The sequence below is a fragment of the Myotis brandtii genome, unplaced genomic scaffold (assembly GCF_000412655.1).
Source record: "Myotis brandtii unplaced genomic scaffold, ASM41265v1 scaffold17, whole genome shotgun sequence".
Lineage (NCBI taxonomy): Eukaryota > Metazoa > Chordata > Mammalia > Chiroptera > Vespertilionidae > Myotis > Myotis brandtii.
In genome coordinates, this window is record NW_005356259.1 from 1 (window position 1) to 20,964 (window position 20,964).

General features: G+C 36.6%; 1 protein-coding gene across 1 annotated transcript in view; it reads left to right on the forward strand.

The window, feature by feature from the left end:
* Nucleotides 1-1,753: 1,753 nt before the first annotated feature.
* The window catches only part of COG5 (component of oligomeric golgi complex 5), a gene marked incomplete at its 5' end in the record, with an annotated part of 187,590 nt that continues 168,379 nt past the window's right edge, over nt 1,754-20,964 (forward strand). The window contains 5 exons of the mRNA XM_005862867.2: nt 1,754-1,892; nt 3,146-3,203; nt 5,941-5,995; nt 6,100-6,169; nt 15,932-16,052. Coding sequence (XP_005862929.2) covers nt 1,754-1,892; nt 3,146-3,203; nt 5,941-5,995; nt 6,100-6,169; nt 15,932-16,052 — 443 coding nt within the window. The remainder of the gene's footprint in view (nt 1,893-3,145; nt 3,204-5,940; nt 5,996-6,099; nt 6,170-15,931; nt 16,053-20,964) is intronic.

Below are 20,964 nucleotides of genomic sequence, written 5' to 3' on the forward strand. Positions count from 1 at the left end.
GTGTGTGTATGTATGTATGTGTGTATACACACACACAAACACACATATAGTGGATATAGACAATTGAAGTGTTTTCGTAAGTACTATATTTTGCTTATCTCATAGTCTGTCAGGGCAGATTTACCTATATCTATAATATGATTAGGATATAGTGGTTTATACCTACATTGAGCTCACTTCTACGTATTTATTTTTAACTCATAATTCTCTCCATTTTTTTCTTTCATTCACAGGTTTGGTGATTTCTATACAGAAAGATATGTTAACAGTTAGCATCACTTTTTTCTTGTCTGTTAAGGGTCTACATTGAACAGTTCCTTTTTCCATTTAATCTTTCAGCCATAAATCCTAAATTTTAGTAATAACTATAAGTTTGTGTTGGCCTATTTCTATTAAAATTTCAGATCCACTGTATGATAACAGTATTTGTACATTGATCTAGAGCAGTGGTTCTCAGCAATTTGGTTTTTAAGGGGGTCAGTTCAAGATTGAGTTATTAATAGTGAATTTTTTGCATTTCTTATGGTTCTAGGGCCTCATATGTAACAGTGGTTGCCAACCTTTCGGACCTCACGGACCACCAGTGGTCCACGGACCACCGGTTGGCGGCCGCTGACATACAGTATATAAATATATATTATGACATATTTATGCATTTCAGTTCTCTATTATATGTTTTGAAAGTTTATTTGCTATTTTATTTTCATGTCATTTCATATTATTATTTTTTTTAACTTCTCTATTAGTTTTGAAACTTTGTTATTTTTTTCATATAATTTCATATTATTATTTTTTTAACAATTCCTTGGTGATTTCTTCCTCAGTACTTCAACTGTCCTTTTGTTCTTTTATTTTTCTCTTTCATAGGTGCCATGTTCTTTGGAAGCTTATTTAGTCCAAGTTAATGGCCTTTTAGGCTTCCTCCACATGACTAGGAGTTCACTTTTTGAATAATAAGAATTATATGTCACAGGGGGAGAATCAGAATTTTAGAGATGCTTAGGTGGGACATGGCCAAAAAGAGGTTGGGACCACTGAACTAGAGATGTCAGAGACCATAAATATAAAATATAGTCAATTTTTCTGTTGTCATTGTCAGTGACCTTGTTTTAATGCATTGAAGGTGATGTTGAGTAGTTAATATTTTACTCAATTTTCTTATTGGCTCACTGATAAAAGTAAGCTTTTAGCATAGTGGTTCAGAGTGTGGGCTAGACTGCCTGGGTTTAAATCTCAGACAGGTTAGACAAGTTGCTTGCTGTGTGTCGTGCTGTCTCTTTATCTGGGAAATGGGGAAAATGATAGTTCAAACAGGATTGTGTGAAGATTGAATGAGTTAATAATTGTAAAGTGCTTAGATCAATGCCTGGCACATAGTAAGCTGCCAGTGAAAATTACCACTCTCTTTTGCTGTTGCCTCCTCCTCATTTATCACATAAAATATTTACAGTTTGGCGGGCATGGCTCAGTGGTTGAGCCATCAACCTATGAACCAGGGTTCAATATCCAGTGTGGGGCGTACAGGAGGCAGCCGATCAATGATTCTCTCTCCCATCATTGATGTTTCTATCTCTCTCTCTCTCCCTTCCTCTCTGAAATCAATAAATATATATTTTAAAGAAGGAAAATATTTACAGCAGTTTTAGAAAGACCTCAAAATATGTTAATTATGATTATAATTGTTCTGTTGTTTATTATCTGCGGTTTAGTACAGTGTACTTAAAAAAGACTTTTTCTTATTTTTTTTTTCAGAGTGTTATAGTGATTTTTTAAATGAAGACTTTGATGTAAAAACTTATACTTCCCAATCTATTCATCAAGCTGTAATTGCTGAACAACTAGCAAAACTTGCCCAAGGAATCAGTCAGTTGGATAAAGAACTACACCTACAGGTAATTCCATCTTCTGGATCATGCAAATTTTTCAGCCTAAAGTGATAATTTATAATTTTTATAATCCTTTTATTATTTAGTCTAAAGGAATATTTACAAAACAAATGTATAGTTATTAGTGTGGATTACTTTTCAAAGTATACTTTGGCAAAGTTTTTTGTAAACTACTTTTTGTTAGTTGAAAAACTAATATACTGATCTGTTCAAAATATATTATTCATACTTTGTTTTCACCACCTTAACTGATGTGCAGTGAATATAGGTGGGCAAAGAATAAGATGACTTTGATAAAGATAATAGAAAATGGAATTTGAAAGTAGAACATTCAGATGTTAATAAGAAAAATTGGGATGTTCACATTGGCAGTTCACATATTATGAGCACAAAGTATAACAATTGGTGAAATTACAGAAAGCTGATCAATTTGTGGTGGATAGAACACAATATAGGGACTTAGGAGATGGTTCCTAATCTCAGCTGTGCTGTTGCCATTGATATCATTTAATGCCTTTGATTCTTGCTTTAAAAAAAAAAAATCTATCTAAAGTGGGGAGTGAATAAGGAAGAGATTGTAGTAGAAAATCTTGAAGGTTCCTGTCTCAACTACAATTCTATAATTTTTTTATTTTTTAAAAATTTATTTAAACATTTTTTAAATTTTATTTTTGTTATTTTTTAGAATATGTTTTTATTGATTTTAGAGAGGAAGGAAGAGAGAGATAGAAACATCAATGATGAGAGAGAATCATTGATTGGCTGCCTCCTGCACGCCCCCTACTGGGAATTGAGCCAGCAACCCAGGCATATGCCCTGACTGGAAATTGAACCATGACCTCCGGGTTCATAGGTTGACACTCAACCACTGAGCTACAGTGTTTGGGTGAATTATGTGGTCTTGATTATGCTGAATTTAAGTTCAAGAACTAAGAGAATCTGATGTTTGAAAACATTCTTTAAAGTGAAAGCATATATTAGCATGGCAAGAATTAGCTGTTTTTTATTTTTCAGTTTTGGCACAACTCCACTTGCACATCGCATTGGGAAAGTGAGGGGCTAGTGAAAAGGCTGTATTTTTTTTCCCCTCTATGTTGAACTATAAGTGTGTTTGTGCTCCTGCTAATAACGTATCTTAAGCACCTGCATTTTTTTTTCCATGTTAATGTTTGCGCCCTTCCTGTATGGTTACATGGCGATCACAATGAAAAATACCTTATACTTAGAGCATATGCTGATTATTCATTTTTGATTTTCAGGTTGTTGCAAGACATGAAGATTTATTGGCACAAGCAACTGGGATTGAGTCTTTGGAAGGTATATTTCCATTAACTATTACAGATTATATAGAGCTAGAACAGGGATTGGCAACCTTTTTCTGTTAAGGGTCAGATAGTCAATATTTTAGACTGCAAGCCATACTGTCTCTGTTGCCATTGCAGAGTGAAAGAAGTCAGAAAATATACAAATGAATGTGTCTGGCTATGCTTTAATAAATCTTAAATAAAGCTTTGCTGAACCCTGAGCTAACTATCTGGGTTTCAATTCTTGCTTTGCCATTTACTAGATGTGTGACTTTAGACAAGTTACTTAATATTTCTGTGCCTCCGTTTTATCTATATAGGAGAAAAGTATTAATATGTATGAACATGGTGTTATTCTGAGGATTAAATGAGTTAGCAAAATGCTTAAAACAATTTCTGGCACACATTTAGTACTTCTATTAACTGTTAGTTAATTAAAACAACTAAAACATCAGCAACACCAGAGTGGTTTGTAGTGGAAGTAAGCTTGAATTTTTTCTTATTTTTGGCTTTCTTTGAAACGCTTTTCAATGAAAGTATAGTAGAATAACAATACATTGGGTTTTTATTTTGATAAATCTTATTTTTGTTTGACTAATATTTGTGAATTTTTGTTCCTTCTTGATTAAACTATATCACAAATATGAAATGTTAATATAGTGTTTTATGTTATTGCTTGTGTTGTGATTACTATTATTAATCACTGCACATCAAAAGAAAGCTAAGTGATCTTTTTCTGTGTTGATGAAATTCTTGAGGAATGATAATGCTATTGTGATGCAATATTCTTTAATGCTTTCCCCAGTGTTTCTTATAAACTCAGAGGTATTGTTCTCAGTTTGTACACTGTTTCTAAGACATCTTGATGAAGAACTTAGTATTTTCAGAAATAATAGTTTGTCTGCTATTTTAATATTAAGGATGTGTATCAGACCATGTTCAAAAATACTAGGTTCTAAGTATTGACTTACTACTGGAGATTAATTTTTTTTTAATCTCTAAATATTTTGTATGTGTTTCTGGAAGCAAGTAAGTAATATCCTGTTTTAGTGGTAATTTTTTTAAAAACAAACGTTAAATGATTTTCTCATCTGTAAGATCCATAAGGATGGCATGGTAGTACAATGATTCTGAGTGCATATATGAATGTATTTGTGTATATATGAATTATCACAACAAAAATTGTGGTTTTCTTATATGTGTTTAGTACTGTAATGTGCTTGTTTTTCCCAGAATGCTTTTCACTGATTACAATATTTAAAATATACTGTTGGATTGAGTTAGAATAGCTATTTGTTCCATGATTATATAGCAGGGGTGGGGAACTTTTTTCTGCAAAGGGCCATTTGAATATTTTTAACATTATTCATGGGCCATACAAAATTATCAACTTAAAAATTAGTCTGCTATATTTGGGCAAACATTTAATTAGCTCACTCCTAATGCCTTGGCAGGATCAAATGATACCACGGGCCTTATTCAGTCCTCAGGCTGGTCGTTCCCACCCTGTTGCATAGAGTACAGAGGCTGGCTTCTCTGAATTCCGATGATTACTTAAGAATATTCTCCAGATTATTTGAACATAAAAAGTCAAAGTATGAATTAGTTGTATTCATTTAGCATGATGTGTATTCTGACCCCTTTAGGATATTATTTTGAGATGCTGAAAAGTGTGATATGTGTTTGAAAAGGAATATTACCCCAACTTGTACTTCATCTGCTTTTTCTCCCATGTCTTTTCTAATATAGTTTAATATTTGCCATATAAGTAGTTTGGAGATGCATTTATCAAACCTATTTTATTAAAAGTTACCCCCTGTTTATTTTTGTTCATTTATTCATTTTAATATTGAGAATTTGTTAGATTCCAGGTTCAGCAACCTTGGTACTTGGGTTCTGGCTGGGAAAGAATTCAGAGCCAAGACCCAGACTGTATAAGAACATTTAGTTGGTAAATCACAGAGGTAGAAGAAGTAATTCCTAGAAGAAATAGGCTTAGGAAACGAGTTATGTTGGTAAAGGAAGGGAGGGCCCTTGGAGCTTGGGAGTGAGGAAGCTAATGTTCAAGTGCCTGGGGCAGGGCGGGGAAGGGAAAGGCACTGGTGTGCTTCCAGAAGGGAGAGTGCACTGGGTCCTCTGTCCTAAGGGTTTTAAGGGTGAAGATTTTAGGGGTGCTCCCAGGAGAAGATCTCAGTAGAATATTCAGCAGTTTTCCAGGTGTGCCCTTTCAGGGTTGTTGTCTCTGCTGATTGATTGGCCAGCACCAATTAGGGCAGGGGGTCATTATTCCATGCATCTGGTACAAGGCTGGTTTTGTTGCTTATCTGGGCCTGGAGCTGAAATACAATTGAGGCCTAGATGTTATCTCTGGGGAGGAAAGGTCAAGGGGTCCAAACCTGACCAGTGATATGCTAGGGGAGGAAAAGTCACCCTGGGCGAGTTCTTACCCTACAATTGATTGTACCTTGCTAGGCACCTGGAGCCTTCCCTTCTGTATCTGGCCTATTGTCCTTGCTGTGCCCATGTCTGTCTAATTGCCTACAACAGAACAAGGATTGGAGGGGGAGACAGAGGCTTTTACAATAGTGCAGGTAAAAGGTATTGGTTGCTTAGATTACAATGGTGGCAGAAAAACTTGAAATTTTTTCTATATATTTGTATATGTATATATATTTCTTTTAATTTAATATTTTACCCAATTTGAGCCCTTGTAAATTTGTAAAGTAATGTAAGCTGTTATGTTTTCCTAGGTGTTCTTCAGATGATGCAGACAAGAATTGGGGCATTACAGGGAGCTGTTGATAGGTACTGTTACTCATTTTGTAAATAATTGAAATGGAAGGATTATCACCTGTTGATATTTTGAAGATGATTTTATTATCACGCTCCTCTCTTTATTTTTCCTTTAGGATGAAAGCAAAAATTTTTGAGCCATATAATAAAATAGTATCCCGTACTGCACAACTAGCAAGACTTCAGGTAGGTTTTCAGTTTTCATGTCTTTTCTAATATATTTTTATTGTTTTCAGAGAGGAAGGGAGAGAGAGAGAGAGAGAGAGAGAGAGAGAAACATCAGTGATGAGAGAGAATAATTGATTGGCTGCCTCCTGCAATCCCTCTACTGGGTTGACACTCAACTGCTGAACCACACCGTCTGGGACAGATTTGTTTTGTGTATTTTTTACCTACAAAAAGCTTCCGAAAAACAGAAACTATATTTTCTACTTTTTTACATATTCTACAGAATCAAAAGCAAAGAATACTAAATTTAGAGAAAGAAATCTGTTTCACAGTCTTAATGCTGCTGCATACTGGCTGTAGGAACTTCAGAACCTTGGTTTATTCACCAATAAAATGATGAGCTTTGTAGCCTCTAAACATTTATATATATAAAACCCTAATATGCAAATAGACTGAACGGCAGAACAACCAAACAACCGGTTGCTATCATGAGCGCTGACCACCGGGGGTGCGCGTGGAACATGGCGGGTGTCAGCAGCAGGTGGCAGAGTGCGGAACATGGTGGATATTGGCCATGGTGGGTTGGTGGAGCAGGTGAGCAGGGGTGCCAGACCAAGGCCAGCCTCTGGTGGTTACTGAAAATTCTTTGCTCCCGCCCGCCGTGGTCCCTCTGGGCATGTGCACCTGCTGCTGGCGCTGGAGCCACTGCTTGCACCCGCTGCCGTCGCCTACACTGGCTGCAATTGCTCGGCGATGTCAGTGGGTGCGAGTGGCGGCTGTCGACCCAGATCACCCCTCAGGGCTTCTCTACCTCTCTCTGCTCCTGAGGGGCAATCTGGGCTGGCAGCCACCTCTGGCACCTGCTGCTGGCGACAGCCCTGCTCTCAACTGCTGCCGGTGCCTGGTGCTGGTCCCGATTGCTCGGCACTGTCAGCGGGTGCGAGCAGTGGCTGCCAGCCCCAATCACCCCTGAGGGCTTCTCTAGCTACCCCTGCTCCTGAGGGGCAATTGGGGCAGCAGCCGCCGCATGCACCTGCTGACGGCACTGGCCCCAATCGCTCCACACCGTCAGCATGTGGGAGCGACGGTGGCGGTAGCGGGGCTGCCGACAGACGGGACCTGGGGGCTGTGGCGGGAGGGGCTGGACGGGAGCACGGAGGATGAGCCAAGACCTGCCCCTGTGCCCATTGCAGCCTTGTGGCCTACAGTTCCTTTCAAGGCGCACAAATTTGTGCACTGGGCCCTAGTAATTATAAAAATGGAATGATTTAGAATACTTGAAATTTTTCTTACATTATAAAATCCTGCATAAACAAATTTTTTTTTTTTATCACTAATACGTAGGTAGGTGACAAAAATAAGATTCTTCAAACTTACTTTCAAAAAACTGTAGTGAACAAGGGAGAAAAAAAAGAAACATGATTCCGACATGTTTAAGATCTGGAGTTGAAAGCAGAGAAGTGAACAGAAATTAAAATTTTAATTTAACTACTAAATTTTAATTCATTGCCTAAAATTAAACAATCTATAATCAAAACAACATTCTATGATGCACATAAGGACTAACAGTGCTGAATAGTTCTGCTAATAAATAAACACTCCTATGCCTGGCCAGTGTTACTAAGTGGTTGGGCATCAACCTATGAACCAGGAGGTCAAGGTCTGATTCACATCAGAGCACATGCCAAGTTGTGGGCTCAATCCCCCATAGGGAACATGCAGGAGGCAGCTGATTGATGTTTCTCTCTCATCGATGTTTCTTTCTATCCCTCCCCCTTCTTCTCCCTCTAAAAATCTATAAAGGCTTTAAAAAACAACAACACACACACACCAAAAAAACCCCCAACAAATCTGAGTTCATAAAGTACAGATGAAGAGCACAGGTTAGGAGTTATGAGCTCTGACTGCTACTCTTTATCACTAGTTGCATGATGATGAACAGACTTTAGTGTCTTTCTATCCCCATCTTTATTGAGATATAATTGACATGTAACATTGTATAAGTTTAAGGTGTATAACTTGATGATTTGACATGTGGATATATTGTGAAATGATTTAATAACATGGTTAGTTAAAACATTCTTAACCTCACATAATTATCATTTTTGTTGTAGTGGTGATGGTATAGGACATTTTTACAATGAAAGTGTGGGCTGTATTTGTGAATTTTCTTCTAGCTCTAAAATGCTATGATTCTGTGAAGCTGTGAGAGTTACTTTTATGGATGTTTTTATTTTTTATGGTGATGTAAGCATGAGAGGTTAAGATTGTGATTAAGATAAGCACTTTTTATTTTTATTGTTATTAACTATTAGCCCTAATTCTGTGCTCTTACTCTAAAAAATGTTACACTACAGGGACAATCAAGTTGAATTTGGTCAAATTATTATAAAGGAAGGAAGAGAGAAGAGAGTAAAAGGAAAACGAAATATGCCTAGGTGCTTTTTGGTACCTTTATATCCAGTATTTAATTCTTCCTGTATTGAGGAATAAACATCTTACCTTAGGGGGGATGTTTATCTTAGAAATTTGTTGCCCTTCAAACAGTTTTGAAGTCTGAGGCCTCTTTGAAAGCTTATGTTTTAACCATTTTTATTCTGTTCATTTTGTCTGGGAAACTTTAATGTTCCTGTTTAATCTCTTCATTCTTTGAGCTTCTATTTCATTTAAATACATGTGGCATTTGAAAGCAAGAAAGAAATAGCTACGAAGTTATTTTTGCCTTGAACTTAAAATCTCTATGATTATGCCCTCAATTGGAAGAAAGTACATTTAAACTTAATTCTTTTTGCTTTTTATTACCATTTCACTCTTTCTTCAAGCAGAAGCTTTTGAGTTCATCTATGTACATGAATGCATGAGTTGAATTTAATTATCACCCTAAGAATCATCTCTGTCTTAGCTCTATCTTAGCTCATTTTAGTAACATTCTTTCAGAAACAAATTTTGAGGAGTCTATTATTCCTTACATAGGATTTTTAAATTTTTATCTTAAAATTATATAAGAAAATGAGTTTTTAACTTCAAATCTTATAAGTTTTTTTTTTTAATCCTCACCCGAGGATAAATATCTTGTAAGTTTTTAAATACTTTAAATCATGTTTTTAAAAATATAGCGACTATATTGAGATAATTCACACACCTATTATATAAGTTTTTTTTTATCATTTTAAATTATTTTTTTAACTACATTTCATCTCTAAATATTTTAGGTTATAAATATACATTAGCTTTTCAATTAAAAGTGTTTTATTTACTTTTTTAACTTTGAAATTATATAAGTAAGAATGTTTAAGAAAATGTTGGAATGAAGGAGGAAATCATCTATAAAACCTTTTATCTCTTTAATATGTTTTATATGTACATGGTTTTCGTTTTATACTTTTGTAGGAGTCTTTTTAGTTTTCAATTGATATGATATCAAATAATTTTGTCTGTATTATTAATATGGAATGATGACTCATTATACTGGCTTTATACCTGTCCACCAAACAAGTGAATGTACTAGGAAGGAATAAAGAGGGAGGATGACAACAGCAGCATAAAATGCCACTGTCCCTAAACATTGTAAATCATATAGAGCTACTAGGATAGCAAAACCAAGGAACTCATGCCGGTGAAAGTGATGCTGTGCTAGTTTTCAGCCTACCCTTCAAGGAGCACAGCAACTTTTGTTTCAGTTTTGGAAAGGCCACTGTCCATGTAAGAAATCTAAATACCTTGACACCATCATGCTGTGAGGAAGCCTAAGCTAGCCACATGGAGATGACAGGTAGAGAAGCACTGAGGCACCAGACCTATGAGTGAAGCCTTCTTATGTCATCCAGGTGAGCCTTGTTAACCGAGTGCAGCATAGTGAGTAATCCCAGGTCATACCACATGGGGCAGTTCAACCCTGCCTAAATACCTGACTTACAGAATTATGAAAAATAACAGGTCATTTTAAGCCACTAAGTTTTGGGTTGGTTTCTTGTGCAGCAATAGAAATTGATATACCAGCCAAACTGATTTTTAAGTACGTATAGAGATTGCTATCTACATATAAGGATGCAGGTTCCTATGTGTCGGTGGTTCCTATGAGCTTTTCCTTGGAATCTGATAATGGCTTGAGACAACCAAAATGACTAGAGTAACATCAAAGTAAGACTAGTGATGCACATTAATATTAGGATTAAGTGACTGATATATAGGAGAGTATAGTATGTAATAGCTGTATTTTTTAAAATTTTATTTTTTAATTACAGTTTACATTCAATATTAATTTGTATTAGTTTCAGGTGTACATCATAGTAGTTAGACCGTCATCTACTTTACAAAGTGTTCCCCTCTACCCACCTGGCACCATACATAGTTATTACAATATTATTGACTATATTCTCTGTGCTGTACTTTATTTTGTAACTAGCAATTTGTACTTCTTAATCCATTCACCTTTTTCACCCAGTCCTTCAACCCACTTTCCTTCTGGCAACTATCAGTCTATTCTCTTTGAGTCTCTTTCTGTTTTGTTTGTTCATTTATATCGCTCTTCAGATTCCACATATAAGTGAAATCTTATAGTATTTGTTTTTCTCTGACTTACTTAATTAGCTGTATATTTTGGCAAAGTAATAAAATCTAATTATAGAAAAATGTGGGGAGAGCAAGTGCAAAACAATTTTTATAGAGAGGGAGAGGAAGAGAGAGAAAAAGAAACATCAATTTGTTGTTTCACTTATTTATCCATTTTTGGTTGATTCTTGTATGTGCCCTGACCTGGAATCAAACTTGGAACCTTAGCATATCAGGGGCAATGCTCTAACCCAGTAGTCGCCAACTTTTTGGACCTCATGGACCACCGGTGGTCCGCGGACCACTGGTTGGCAACTGCTGCTCTAACCAACTGAGCTACCCGGCCAGGGCACAAAACAATTTTTAAAAACTATCTTCAGTAATTATATTTTTGTAGTGTTGGTTTTGTATTAAGATAATGTTTTCTGTGCATTGTGAAACAAAGCTAAGGAATAATTTTAAATTATTCTAATTCTGTTATTTCCTGTCTTGAGAGTAAAGAGTCCCTGTGTAGAAGAAATACATTGGAAGATTAAACACACAACCTGTGTTCTTGATTTTTAATCAAAAGTATCAGTATGAACTCATTTTATCTTAAAATGGTATGTACATTATAGATGTATATACTATTTTTGTATAAATGTATATGTATAATGTTAATCTGAGAATTTTTATGTGTATTGTGGAATAAAGAAAATGAATATTGATGTCGTATTTTAATTCTAACATTTCCTATGTATATCTATTGAAAAGTCCCAGGAATGAAAATCTATATTCCCAGAATGTGGTCTTGACATGCTGTTGATTTTTAAAAGGAACCAGGGCTCCTTTGATAAATCATTCATTCCAGGTCTGGGACATGGACTATATAAAATATAGTCCTGGAATATTTTTATACCACCAACTACTAACTAGAGATCATGACAAAAGGATTCAGCAGCCATCCTGGTCAGTGTGGCTCAGTTGGTTGGGCGTCCTCCCAATAACCGAAAGGTTGCTGGTTGGATTCCTGGTCAGGGCATGTGTCCAGGTTGCAGGCTCAGTCACTGGTTGGGGGCATACAGGAGGCAGCCCATCAATTTTGTGCTCTCACATCGATGTTTCTCCCTCTCCCTCTCTCTCTCTCAAATCAGTGTTTAAAAAAAAAATGTTTTAAAAACAAAAAACCCAATTCAGAAGAAAAAAAAAAAGAGAATTCAGCAACTTGACTAGGCTCTAGGGTAGGGGCGGGGAATCTTTTTTTCTGCCAAGGGCCATTTGGATACTTATAACATCATTCGAGGCCATACAAAATTATCAGCTTAAAAATTAGCCTGCTATATTTGGTCAGCCATTTAATTAACTCACCCCTAATGCCTTGACAGGGCCAGACCAAATGATTTCCGGCTGGATGTTCCCCACCTCTGCTCTAGGATGACCAACTCTCCAAGTTTTAGAATTGAAAGTTCTGTGTCCCAGGAAACCTCTCAGTCTCTCACAAGATCTGTACGTTTGATCACCTTCAGAGGCTCAAACGGTCCAAAAGTGGGACAGTGTGAGCATCTATATGGATAAGAGCTACAATGGATTGGCATCCTTTATTATGCTTAAATCTTTGAGTTCATAATGATAGCTGAAACAAAACCAACTAATTGTTCATCTTTGGTGGATATTAGGAAAGCAGTTTTTAATTCTAAAAACTGATAAACCATGCAAAAGAATCAAGTATTTATCCTTACTTTTCTGTATGATTATTACCACTGGCTAAACAAATAGTAGATGGGGTAAAGTTGTGTGTTTTTTTTTTAGTAGAGAAATTTTGTATGCTACACAATAAAGACAAAATGATAGAATTGCAGTATCAGCATTTTGCAGTCATCATTTTATTGGATTTTGACATTGTTTCAGTGGTTGCTAACAGCACTAAAAGAGAGAAAATCATACATGTGTTGTAAGTATTCTACCACCTAATGAATGATCTTACCAAAAATATTAAACCCGAACCTAATGAAACTGCCTACATACAACTACTAATGTATAGGAAGTGTAGAAGATAGTGGAACATGGTACATTACACTATGGAGATGCTATCAAGAAAATTCAGTCTGTGGGAAACTATAGGACAGATTGCAAAGAAAAAAAAAAGATGTCTAGGGAATTTATATACATTTAAAAGAAAATTAACCTATAGCATTTATGTATATACATTTCGGTAATAAAATCATAAATAAAAGTAAGGAAGTGATTACCACAAAAGGCAGTATAGTTTCTTTTGGTTGGGATGAGGAGTAGAGGGGGATGGATGGAGGGTTTTGTGATTGGCAGAGGGTTACTTGGAGGGCTTCTGTAGTGGCTGACATGGTTCTTTCTACTGATTTGCGTGGTGGTTCCAAGTTTATTTAGCTGTGATTTCTGTATATGATTTTCTATGTAGTATTTATATCTATCTATATATTTTTAAAGACTATTTTTAAGACTAATTTTAGGTCCACAGTATACTTGAGAGGAAAATACAGAGAATTCCCATATATCCCTTGCATCCATCATGCATAGCCTCCTTAATCAACATCCCCCCCACTAGAGTGGTACCTTTGTTACAATTGAATGACTTAAAATCCATAGTTTACATTAGGGTTCACTTTTGGTGTATGTACATTCTATGGGGTTGAACAACTGTATAATGATATGTATCCATCATTATAGTGTCATACAGAGTATTTTCAGTGCCCTAAAAACCTGTTCTCTGCTTATTCATTCTCCAACACCTGGCAACCACTGATCTTTTTACTGTTTCCATTGTTTTGGCTTTTCTAGAATGTCATATAATTGGAATCATAGAGTATGTAGCCTTTTCAGATTGGCTTCTTTCACTTAGTAATATGCATTTAAGGTTCCTGTATGTCTTTTCATAGTTTGATAGCTCATTTATTTTTAGTACTGAATAATATGTTTGTGTTATATTTGATAATAAATTCTAAAATAAAAAATAAGGAAGGAAAAATTGATTGGAGTGGAGGCAACTATATTAGGAAATGGTGAAAGGTGATGCATTACAGATTATCTAAGACTTGTTGACTGAGGATTTTATTAAATGCTATTCTGAGAATATTCAACATAATAAGCCAGTGAAGTTTATTAAAAATGGGGCTGGAGTGCTGAAAACTATTTCTAAGACAATAAATCTGGCAGGATGGATTTCAGAAAACTGTCCAGGAGACCACAGTATTAAGGTGAAGGTGATAAAGATTTGGATTAGGGTGAAGATAGTAGGAATAGAAGTAAAGCAACAATTATGTTATGCAGCAGAAAAATTGTCAATAAGACTTGGTGACAGATTAATATGGTTAAAAGTAAAAGCATTAGAAATAAGCTCAAAAATTTAATGTTTGAGGCTACATCCTTTATTGGGTAGGTACTGGGAAATTCTAGCAGGATAATTCTGACTAGACTAAAGTAAGATCTGTATTTCTCCTCATGATGTATTTAGAATCCCAGAGGAGTGATTGCTAGGGATTCTACTTGCGAGATGGTCTATCTAAAAATTCAATCTGACAAGCAAGAACTGATAATAGTGGTTATTTTGGGTAAGTTCATATTTGGGACATAGAGATATGAGGGTGACATTATCTTTTGAATTTTGAATCATATGCTTATATTATCTATTCAAAAAGTAAATAAAATGTAGTAATTAAAAGATAAAGATGCCCAAGTCTTCCACTTTCTAGGGGGGAAATTCTTATTTGTCATTGACTTTATTATTTTAAGCACTTCAGACTATAGTTACTCATAAATGCAGTCAGGCAAATATGTTTAATACCTTGTTGCCTTTGACTTATATATGTTTATAAACGCATATTTGATTTAGGTTTGTATATGTCGTGTGTGTGTATGTTATGGGTGCATGAATGTGGCTGTGTGGCTCTGGTATGTGTGTATTTCACTCAGAAAAACAAAATGTTTATAGCTGGAGCCTCAGGGACCCTGTGCTCTCAGTGCTTTTAATTTTCATTGCCACCATTTAGGATTTTCCTCTTTAGATGGGAGATGTCCTTGCTTTTCAACCAGCCTCAGGGCCATTCAAAGATGGTGGTAATGCAGCAACAGCACAGACTGTCTCTCTTCTCTTCATTATCACTGCTGACGCTGAAGGTCATTACATACTAGTATATATCATTTCAGCAGTCTCCCTTCTCCCCACTCTCCCCGAGGCAATTGTCCTGGGTCCTGCTTCTGTAGTAAAGTGCCCTGAAATACATCAGTCTTTATTTCATGTCATAGTCTTTCGGATAGGTAAAGAACCAGTGTTGGATCTGATAATGAAAAGGTAATAGGAGGACATATGTGGTAGTTTTTAAAAAAGAACTTTCTCGGATAATTATTAGTGATAAAAAATTAGGAAAATTCAAGTAGGGCATACTTATTCTTTAAGGTCTAGTAAAATTGGGAGAAGTTTTAAGTCTGTTCCCCTAGGGACGTAGAAAAAAGAAACCAGGATTGGAAATAATAAGAGGCCATGGTAGGAAGCTGGGCAGTCCTAGACAGTGATTGTCAGCTTTGGCTGTGCATTAGCACCATTTAGGATATTAAAAAAATATATATGATGCTTAGTTCTCACTGCTAGAGGTTCTGATTTAATTGGTCAGGGCTAAGGCCTGGCATTGGAGCTTTTTGAACCTACCCACTGAATTTAATATGAAGTCAAGAGTGAGGACCACTGGCCTAGAGAAGAGTCCCATTGCACCTCAATCCCAAGTTCTCTCCATTGGGGATATGTGAGGACCACTGGCCTAGAGAAGAGTCCCTGGGTTTCATTGCACCTCAATCCCAAGTTCTCTCCATTGGGGATAAATTGGAGTTTTTGAAATGATGATTTTTAAAAGTTGTGATTATTTAGGTTACTGAGTGGTGGAAAAACAAAAAAGACAACGAATCTGTAGCATCTGGAAATAATGGACAGGTTTACCTACTTTTTTGTTGTTGTTGTTAATCCTTACCTGAGGATATTTTTTAGAGAGTATAGGGAGGAGGAGAGACAGAGAAATACCTATGTGAGAGAGACACATTGATTGGTTGCCTCCCGCATGCGCCCCAAATGGGGCTGGGGATCAAGCATGCAGCTAAGGTACATACATGCCCTTGACCAGAAACAAACCAGGGACCCTTCAGTCCGAGGGCCAATGCTCTATCCACTGACCCATACCAGCTAGGGCCAGATTTACCTACTTATTGAACATTATGGTATTTGTACAGGTTGCCTGTGATTTGCTTCGGAGAATAATTCGCATCTTGCATCTCAGTAAGAGACTCCAAGGACAACTGCAAGGGGGTAGTAGAGAGATAACAAAAGCTGCCCAGAGTCTCAATGAACTTGGTAAGTCCTTTTGATTACAAAGTTAGTAGAGTTTTAAAGGATTTTTCAGTCACTTGATTTGTTGTCTTTTGTTACGTTATCACCATTAATAAATATTATTGAGAAAACTTATTTAATAATTGTTTACAACATTGTCACACTTTTCAAAGTGGGTGAGTAAAATTGGTTGATTTCTTAGAAATGCTGTTTATATTTAAAACTATCATATAGTATAATTGGCCTTTTTAAAATATAGCCTGTGAATTTTAACCTGTGTATAGATTCATGTAACCTCCTCACAGTCATGGTACAGAATAGCTCAATCACCCTCATGATCTCCTTCCATAATAATGCCTACCTACCTCCCCTCCCCTACTCCTAACCCTGGCAACCACCCAATTGGTTCTGCATTACTGTTGTTTTGTCTTTTGGAGAATGTCATATAAATGGAATTATATGTTACCTTTTGAGACTGATTTCTTGTACTCAGCGTAATACCTTTGAAAATTATCAAGGTTTTTGTATATACCGTAGTTTGTTACTTTGTGTTTGTTGGAATACCATTGTGTGGTTGTACCACTATTTGTTTTTTGATTCACTGATTGAAGGAAATATGCATTTTCAGTTTTTGGTGATTATGAATAGAACTACTATAAACATTTGTGTACAAGTTTGTATGTGAACTTAAGTTTTCATTTCCCTAGGAGAAATATCTAGGAGAAATGCTGTTTTTTAGGTGACAAATTCCATGTTGACATTATGCCTAGAAGATTATTGAATTCATTTCTTCATTTGTTCCTGAAACATTTAGACTCTTGACATTCAAGGGTTTAACATTCACGGTTTTGACTATTAAAAAGCTGCAAGGTCTGTGATGAAGCATTTGATAATTTTTCAGGCAAAACTTTGAATAGCTGTTGAGTGGGCATAGAATTACCTGGCACCTGGATTTTAATGAGGATTTGTGTGTGTTTTTCCCAATTGGCACACAGTAATTTTTCTGAAGTGGATGTGTTTAGTAGTATTTGTAACTTTGTAGGTTCAAAAGGTCTTTATATTCATTTCAAATATCAAGATTCTATTTAGTCTTGGTGGTATGCTGTGAAAGTAGTTACGGCAAAATAATATCTGAAGGATGTGTATTACATGTTTTTTTGAAATTTTCTGTTTGATATTTCAATTACATAGTCATGCTGTAAAGATTATTCTATATTTTTTACTAAGACAATGTAATATCTTTCACAAATCATGCTTCAACACATTTCAATTTATAATGCTTAAATACATTGCTTAGATACATCATTGGGAATATATTCAACTTGTGTTTGTAATGCTGGAAAGATATTGTATAAAAAGTTAAGTTTTTGGCAGTGAGTAATGATTGCTTTTTTCAGACTGTGCTAAATTTAGGTGTATAAAAATCCTAGTATTAGAAGTTATTTTTTGCTTTAACTTTTAAAAAATCAGGCACAAATATCAATTATAATGCTTTGAGTTTGTGCAGTGCAGAGTATAAACCCACTATCCTTCCAATGAGGTGTTGGCTTTACCCATAGTTTTATAAATATAACTAGAGGCCCGATGCACGAAATTCGTGCAAGGTGCTTGGCCCTCACAGCCGTGGCGGCTTGCCTCGGCCCTCACAGCCCCAGCTTCGTCTGGAAGGACTTCTGGAAGGTCGTTTGGCTGTCCTGTCTAATTAACATATTACGCTTTTATTACTATAGATGATGATGAGAGGTTGAGAAAGTATAGTTTGTGGTGGGTTTATCTCAAAATGGATTGTATTAATTTAAAATTTTAAAGCTGCAAGGACTGGCTACCACCATGGAGGATCATCTGTGGGTCCACCCACAGAGCAGAACTTATTTCAAAAAGGCTCCGGTTGCCTGCTGTGTCCGCCCCTTGAGTGTGTAGATGTGGAGGTGGTTGGGTGATGCTTTGACATGATCTAAAACTGTATACTGGGTGTGCTGACTGGGTCCTTCTAGGAAGTACTAGCCAAGGCCAGCCACCACCTGTGTTCTGCCTGGGGCCCCTGGCATGAAGTACAAAGTGAGCTGCACATGGCTGCTACTTGTGCTGTACTTGGAGGTGCCCAGGCAAGGCCAAACTGTGAACCAAGGCCTGCTGCTGCTAATGTTGGGCCTGGGGCCGCTTAGTGAGAGGTATAGGTCACTGTGAGGCCAGATGCTACTTGTTGAGAATTATTAGGAACATTTGAAGTGTGATCAAGGACAGGTGATTTGTATGGGAAAGCCATTGGAAACTGCTTGGGCTGGTCAGCATGTTGGGTAAGGCAGGGTCTCAGGAAATCACCAGGGAAGAACAAGCAGTGTGAGCCTGGTTGATGGAGACTCATATAATGGCTTTGTTGGGGGAGGGCTCAGAAAAGGAACAGTGGTCTCTGCTAACACCTTTGTCTGGTAGAAAGCTGATTCGGTTCCTCTCCATATATGTCCCTAATACCATTTAAGCTGCTGTCCCAGCACTGGAGCTCAGAGGGAGTGAATTCAAGCAAGTTCGAGTGTGGGCCTTTTAACAAACTGCCTGGAACTCCAGCAGTCTCCTCATTCATACACAATCCCTGTTGGTTTTTATAGACAGAAATTATGGAGACTTGTCTTCCTGGCAGAGAGACCCCTTGCTCCTCAGCGGGGACCTCTGCAGCTGAGCTATCCCTCTCACTGTGGGTGTGGGACAAGCCCATCCCCCCCCACCTCCCACCCCTCACCGTCTCCTCCCTTCCTACCAGTCTCCATGTGGCTTCTTTTAATTGCTAGTTGTAGAGTTTCCATTCAGTTAGACATCAGGCAGCTCTGAATGACGGTTGTTCTGTAGTTTAGTTATAATTTTGATATGGCTGTGGGAGGATGGGAATACGAGTGCACAAATTTTTGTGCCCTGGATCTCTAGTATTTAATAAAATCTTTTATTTATAATTAAATTTATGAAACAATTAGGTTTTGATATACATTAAGACTTGCAGTTTGTTAGAAACCTCATATAAAAATGAGTGAATGAGTTGTAGTTTTGTGTTTGATAAGCTTAAGGTATGTTCTTTTCTGAAACTAAGCATTGCTTGGCTGGTGTGGCTCAGTGGTTGAGTGTCGACCTATGAACCAGGTAGGGCACAATTCGATTTCCAGTCAGGACACATGCCAAGTTGCAGGCTTGATTCCTGATAGAGGGCATGTAGGAGGCAGCCGATCAATGTTTCTCTCTTATTATTATTGATGTTTCTATCTCTCTCTCCCTCTACCTTTCTCTCTGAAATCAGTCAAAATATATTTTTTAAAAATTGTTAGAACTAAGCTCAAAACTGATGATGACGATGATCATGTAAGAGAAACTAGTCTCCTCATGATCATGATCATCCCTAAGAGAAACTAGTCTCCTCTCAGCTTTCTTGTTTTGGCTCATCTGCATTTTCCATAAAATAGTCAGAAAAATCCTCATTATTTTCTTACCTTAAGACTTAAGTAAATTTACAGAAAACCCTGGATTTTGCTGACCTTGATTTAATGGACTTCGGATTTAAGGCATAAAATTTCTGGTCCATATGTCATATGTGAAAACCGATACCCTGTTAATTTTGAAATCCTTTTAACCAAGATTTGCTTACATTTAAATTACCAGGTTATTTTTTTTTGTTATGAATTCACTGTTATTTTTAACAAATATTAGTGAATAAGCCATATGTTGGAAAAAACACTAGTAATTTCGCTGACATAAATAAATATTACGTATCTACAACTATATAGTCTACGTATTTAAATTTAAGAGTGTTCAGGTAATGATTAGCACGTGATCACACTGCATCACACAAGGTAATTGGTTCTATTGTCACATGGCATGACTTTCCGCAGTTTTTTTAAATAGGTTGAGAGAGAGAGAGAGAGAGAGAGAGAGAGGAGAGAAACATCAATGAGAGAGAATGCCCCTTGCATGCCCCCTGCTGGGGATCGAGTCTGCAATCAGTGCATGTGCCCTGAGGGACTTGAACCAGTGACCTCTTGGTTCATGGATCAAAGCTCAACCACTGAGCCACACTGGCTGGGCTCTACAACAATTTAATGCTTGCTGGCCAATGTCCTTGGATGTGCACTAAGCCATGCCCCAGCAATGTGTTTTTGTTTACTCACAGTGACTGGTGAATGCATGCATTACTAGAACTATTCAGTATAAATTCAAAATTACGATAATACGTATAAAAACTTTTCTGTGAAATCAAAGTTTTATAAATACTTAACTTTAAATACATAAAAAAAATTTGTCTGCATAAGTAACAACAGGTAAACTAACTAATTTGTCAACTTTTTAACATACACATTTGGAAAATCTACTTTATTATATAATGAACTTTTGGCTTTAATGAACACCCACTTGCCCACATTAGTCCGTTATATCGAGGTTTTACCATATTCATTCAACCAGTATTTATTGAATGCCTACTGCATGTGCTATGTGTTATTTCAGATATTGAAAATATATCACTGGATAAAATGGAAACCCCTCTGCCTTTTATGGAGTTTATATTCTAGTAGAGTGGTGGTCCTGAAGTGACATACCTGGTATATCTATCAAAATCTGTTTCCAACGTTTGAGCTCTTAACTACCAATGCTGTACTCCTTTCCTTAAACTCTGTGGCACCATTTAATTGCTTCATAAAAGGCATTGTTGCCATTGGTAGATCTCCCAGTGTCCCTTTTTATGTAAAGGATAAAAATATTACATTTAAGATATACCATGTTTGTACAGTGAATGTGTTTTATGTTGTGATTGTGGGCTGACTGTTGTCAGTGACCTAACATTCTTTATCAAAGCTTTATTGAATTATTTTTTAAAGATCATTTAAAAATATTTTTATTTTTATTGAATTTCAGAGAGGAAGGAAGAGAGAGAGAGAGAGAGAGAGAGAGAGAGAGAGAT